The sequence below is a fragment of the Octodon degus genome, unplaced genomic scaffold (genome assembly GCF_000260255.1).
Source record: "Octodon degus isolate 3935 unplaced genomic scaffold, OctDeg1.0 scaffold00085, whole genome shotgun sequence".
Classification (NCBI taxonomy): Eukaryota; Metazoa; Chordata; class Mammalia; order Rodentia; family Octodontidae; genus Octodon; species Octodon degus.
The window spans coordinates 5,962,780-5,968,779 of record NW_004524661.1 but is presented as its reverse complement, the minus strand read 5'-3'; the positions used below and the strand labels follow the sequence as shown (position 1 = coordinate 5,968,779).

The 6,000-nt window shown below is 46.9% G+C and overlaps 1 protein-coding gene across 3 annotated transcripts in view; it reads left to right on the top strand.

Annotated features, from left to right (window-relative positions):
- Wwc1 (WW and C2 domain containing 1) overlaps nucleotides 1-6,000 on the top strand; it is a 169,929-nt gene that overhangs the window by 108,256 nt on the left and 55,673 nt on the right. For all 3 annotated transcript variants that reach the window (XM_004637044.2, XM_023721766.1, XM_023721765.1), the window contains exons 7-8: nucleotides 1,846-1,992; nucleotides 2,996-3,069. In XM_004637044.2, the coding sequence (XP_004637101.1) occupies nucleotides 1,846-1,992; nucleotides 2,996-3,069 (221 nt within the window). The remainder of the gene's footprint in view (nucleotides 1-1,845; nucleotides 1,993-2,995; nucleotides 3,070-6,000) is intronic.

Below are 6,000 nucleotides of genomic sequence, written 5' to 3'. Positions count from 1 at the left end.
GGGGGGGGGGGGGGGGGGGGGAATAAAAGGCCACACCTCACCTCAAATGGTGAGTCACAGTCAAAATAGAGTTGCATCAAAAATATCATATAAAGTTGCCATGGCTGTGTGGATAAGCTGCACATAAAACATAATGCATTTTATGTTTGACCTGGGATCCTGTTCTCAAGATATCTTGTTAGATATATGCAAATATTCCCAAATCTGAAATTCTTCAAGCATTCTGGATAAGGACTGTTTAGCCTGTTGTAGTCTCCTGGGGATTTTGCCCCATCTTATAGAGTAGAGGTAGAAGCTCAGAAGCACTGAGTGACTTACTTAAGGCGGGGCACCTGGATGGTGAACCTGGAGTGAAAACCAGCTGGCATCCCCATCTGGCGCCCCCCAAAGGCCACAGCTCTAGTCTCCTGGTTTATTTTTCAGTGAACCAAATGGGAAAAGATGGTTTCTGCATGGTGAATGTCAACATCAAAATGTATCTATATTTTTTTAAAAGAGTACATAATAGTATTAAAACAAAAAATTACAAGTGCCAGAATTTCACTTAACAAAGCAATACAAATTTCACAGTATTTGTTGTAATAATACATAGTTGCTGTCTTCCAACCAGTTATTCATATTACTAGATCTATGCATGTGTTCTTTATAAAGACAGATAAAAATTTTTTTAATGTATTTAGTACAGGGTCTCCAGGGTCTCACTACATAGATCAGATTCATAGTGATTCTCCTGTTTTCAGCCTCCCAAGCACTGGGATTACAGGCGCGCACCTCCACGCCTGATCTCAAGTGCTATCTCAGCATGCCCCAGGGCTGGGCCAGCATGGCACATTGGGGATTGAACACCGGCTACTGTGCTCTGCCTAAGCAGGCACTTTAGTCTGCTGAACTATCTGGCCAGCCCTTAAGGCAGATATTTTTTTAAAAATGTACCTATGTCCATTTTTCTTGTATCCTTTGTGATAGGAGCTAAACAAATAGAATAGTGATTCTTCACTTTGCTAAGTATTTGTGCCAAGTCCTTTGAATGCATTGGCTACATAAACTCTTAATTTATCTCCATTCTAGAACTCCGAGTAAGTAGTCAAACCATGATGCAAGCCTGTCCACTCTTCCTCCGGACATCCCCCCTCCCCATGTAGGAGCCACTCTAGCCTCTTAGACATTTCAGCCTAGATCCCATTGGCAAGTGAAGAGTCCAGGACTCAGAGCTGCTGTGAGGAATTTGGTGAAGGAAACTTGGTACAGTTTGTCAAACAAAACAGTTTTGAAGATGATGCCCAGGACAGCATCCCAGAGAAAGCATTCATAGTACTCGTGGGCAGGAAGGAGGTTCCTGTTAGGTTTTGTGTTGACCAGGCAGAGTCAGATGCCAGTCTTCTCAGTGATTAAGCAAGGATCATCATATGTTACTCTCCAAGAGTCTACTGTCAGGGTCTGATAGAATTGTGATGAAGCTGGCAGCCATTGAGGTTTGGTTGTGCTAGCACTTTCCACTGTTCACCTCAATCTGTGTAGCAGCCCAATGAGACGGGACTTGTGATCATTCCCATTTTATAGGAGAGGAAGTTGAGGCTTACAGAGATTAATCAGCCAGGTCAGATCACACAGCCAGGCAGTAGCAGAGCAGGAATTGCAGAGTCAGCTTCTCCCAAGTCAGGGGCCCACTAGACAAGGTTCCCACTTGCCACTAGCCCCCTGTCACTGCACTGTTAGGATGTCTTCGTGGCGTGGATGCCTAAATTAGGGAGGTGGAGAGGACAGCACACAAGTAGGGCAGACCCAGAGGGTCTTGGCAGAAGGTGCCTCACTAACCTGCGCCTGGTCTCCCACCCCTCGCTCCAGAGCCTTGCCGTGCTAAAGGATGGCTTCCGCGCAGACAGGGGGTCTCACTCTGACCTGTGGTCCAGCAGCAGCTCCCTGGAGAGCTCGGGCTTCCCGCTGCCGAAGCAGTACCTGGACGTGAGCTCCCAGACAGACATCTCGGGAAGTGTGAGTATGCAGCATGCTCAGGCTTCCCGAGGGGTGGTGGCGCCTTCTGCCTGCTCTCCACACTGCCCAGAAAGCAGTTTTAAAGGACAGAATATCTTTCTCATTTGTTACACTACCACGCGCCATCATTCGGTTTTTCTTTTCCAGCTAGAAAGCAGAGTTAGCCCCAAAACAACAGCTTTCAATCAGCTGCGTACCACCCAGTACCAAAGCTCTGCCGGGTCCCCATGTACGTAGTGGAAATGCTGTCCAGAGATAAGTCATAAAAACGTCAGAGGGCCAACCAAGTGATCCATAACTTCTGGAGCACTTTTGTTTTAACGGAAAGGATGACATTGAGGGAATTTGCCTCCCAACCTTTGTAGCTAAATGCTTTGTTACCTGATTTCTGTAGCCATCTTCCCACTTGTGAATTGTGACTATGTCTGTGTGACCCGGTGAGGTGTGTAGCTTCTTGCAGCTGGGAACAGACTAGTGCAGGAAGTGACGACCCCTCCTTCTGTGTTCCCCCCATGTCCCGCAGCAAGCCACCTGTAACGTTTATAAAGGAACTGCATGCCTCTTTCTGAATTCTAGGGCCTTCCCATGCTCACCTCGCATTCTACTCCTGTGTGTCTGAGTTTTCTTCCCACCCCTGCCTACCACTCCAGTATGGCTTTCTTGAATATTCACTGTCCTTATTTTCTTCTTACCTGCTCTCTGTACTTCTGTGGCCCGCCTCGGTGCTGAGCCTTTTGGGATGCAAAATGCTATCTGCAGCCCTTTAGCTTCTCTTGTTGAAGTGGTAGATGCCAGAGTTTGAAATCATACCTGTGGCCTGAAGGAAGGAAAGAGGAGGTTTTGCTAAACCAGCTTCCCTGAGGTCCACACAGCCAGCCCAGCCACTGTGGGCTGTTCTGGACTCTGCCCATGTAAGCTGTCAAGTCGCTTGTGAGCTCTTGAAACCTAACTTAGCAGCAAGCACAACAGCTGTATAATTCCTGACATTGTTCTTGTCCTTTAGTTTGGCACCAGCAGCAATAATCAGTTGGCGGAGAAAGTCAGATTGCGCCTGCGATATGAAGAAGCAAAAAGAAGGTAATTAGAGGCTGTGGCTTAGGAGGGGTGGCTCCGGAGGGGTGCGTCGAACGGTCACAGCTCCTGTGGCAGGGGCTCTGCTCTGCGCCTGACTTTTTACCCTCTTCATATTCTTTAATCCTCACAAAGATGATGAAGGTAGGTACTAAAAACCTTTCTATTTCGGCCCTCTAGAATGTGGAGGAGATGACTTGTCTCGGGCACTGTGCGACAGAGAGGGAAGCTATGCTTTGAACCCAAATCTGATTAACCCCAAAGCCCAGTCATTTTTCTCCCTCCCTGACTCGCTTTCTGTAATCAGTTTCTGATGATGGAGGTGGCACTGGATTTGGAGGAGCTGCTGATTTGGTTTCCACAACAGGCTAGAAAGACCCTGGAGATGCTTATCACTGCGCTGTCTCCTGCATAACCAGGAGCAAGCTGTGTTTTCCAACGTTGTAGACTCGAGAAATCAGGCTGCTCTGAGGCTTTGTAGACCACTAAGCAGTGGGGTTCCTGTGCCCCAAATTAAAATGGTAATGCTGGCGCTTTTTCAGCATCTGCTAATAGACATAAGCAGCTTGTTTATTGTACTAAACCATTTGTACACCTATCTTATTTAATTTTGAAAGCAGCCTTATAGCATAGCTTCTGTCTATTATCTCCATGTTAGAATGTAGAAAAGTTATTTCTAGGATAGGTGTTTTTGGTTTTGGGTGGTTTTTTTGTTCGTTTGTTTTTTCCGGGGGGGTCTCAGTTACTCTTCTCTTGTTGCTGGGACAAATATCTGACACCCAAAATGAAGGAAGGAAACATTTGTTCAGCTCACAGTTATGGGAGATTTCAGTCTGTACTCGGCTGGCTCCAAGGCAGAGCAGCACAGGGCAGAGGGCATCAGTCCATGGCAGCGGCACAGAGCAAGAGGAGCAGCAGCAGCAATAGCAACAGAGAGAGAAAGCCTGTCTCTTATATTACATTCAGGCTATCGCCTCAGGCTGGGTGTAGCACTCATAGCCATAATCCCAGCAGTACTAAGACCCATAATCCTAGTGGATCATGAGTTAATCTCAAACTCTAGAAGTCCCTGTCCCATGACTGCATGAGACTTGGAGGGGACAACTAGACACAAACCATAACAGGGGGGTTGGGTTTTTTCTGGGTGGTAGAGTCAGAATTTGAACTCTAGACATGATACTCCAAGTTTAGGATCTTGCTGTTTTAGCCTTATTAGGAGAGAACCAGCTGGGCATTGTGGGCATGCTCTCCTCTAGGAGCATGCACACCATTCCTCCGTGATGCGTAAAGCTCTTTACCTAGGCTGGGTAGAAAGTGGCATTACCCAGCCTGCCACTGTGCCAGCCCCCTTCAGCAGCAGCCTCTTTGTCTCAATGACAGTAACATGGCAGAAGACAGAGAAAGGGACAAACACAGGAATTTATTGGCTTATCGAGTTCCAAAGTCCTAGGGTGTCTGGCTTCAGGCTCGGCTGAGTCTAAGGACTCTAATAATACCACTTGGATTCAGCCTCTCCTTTTCTCCACCACACTTGCCTTTCTGTTGGCTTTATTCTCAAGTAGAATAATAAACCCCAACAATTGTAAACTTACATACTACCAGGCTAGCAACCCCAGTAAAAGGGGCTTCCTCTTCCAATATTTTTCATAAGTCCTGGGCCTGACATTAGCATTTTTGGATCAATCAGTCAGTGTTGCAGGACTGGTAGAGGGTAAAAGCAGAGTGTAGAAGTCTCTGGACGTCTAAACTTAGCTCATATGTTCATGCTAAGAAGGAGATTGTGCGACCCAAGTGACTTGAAAATTGGGAGTAGTTCCCCAAAGACAAATTGGGGTATTGCTAAGAAAAAAACAAAATGAGGAATTGAGTAATAGGTAAACCTATGTAGAGGTTATAGGTACTATTGCAGCTTCCCCTATGGGTTCAGCAAAATAGCAGAATGGGTACACTGGGACAGCCATTCTTGTCCCCTCTGGAGGGGATCACTGTGAACCTTGGATCTATTCCAGTGTACTGCAGGGCCCAGTCCACACGGACATGATCAGTCCTATAGATACCGAAGGACTGAAGTGTTTTCTTAGGGGTTGAGCCATTACACTTTTCATCCCGGAGATTCCTGGCTTATCTGACTGCATCCAGTTTCTTGCCTCCTCCTCTACACAAAGCTAGATTTGGTGTAGAGGACAGAGAGCTTGCTCATTGGGAAATAAGAGGCTGCAGAATTCAAAGGAGGGAAGAGCCGTAGCTGTCGTAGCTGCATGGAACACCTGATTGTTGTGTGCTCGGCTTGGCCACACGTGCATTTCTCAGGAGGGAGCTTGATCGCCCTCATCACGTTTTCCAAAGGATGGGTGAGCTACAGTTGAAGGAGCCCTGGGGTGGGGAGCACTCTAGAAATTGCATCCAAGAAAATACCAGTCGCAGCTCCTACCTAGCTTACGTAAGTTGCATATGGTTCAGCCCCTGCCAGACCGTACCGTACTGCTCTAAGCTCACAGCACTGGAAGTGAGCAGCTGGAAAGTTGTCCCCGAGCTTATCTTTATGAGTGGCTGCATACATGGTTATAAAATGAAATGAAATGAAATAATTAAGGATTTCTGCTGGGATGCTTGGCTGGGGAAAGAGACCCAGATGTGGTTTTCTATATGGAACTTTCCCTTTACCAAAGCAGGAGTCTTCTCTCCAGTGTAGGATAATAGTTTGGCCCCCTGGCTGTAGGCAAGGTCGAGTTGGCAAGTCCATAGTTCTTTACTTTCAACAAGTATAGGCTGTGCTCATGATTTGCAATCGTACGTGAGCCATAGGGTGTCTGTCCCACAAGATAGCTCCTTTCCTGCCCGTCCTTTAGGGATAGAGTCAAGCGAGCTTCTGAGAGCTGAAGACACTTTGTAGAGACCAGATGACCAGATCTTTTTTTTTTTTTTGCAGAACCAGGG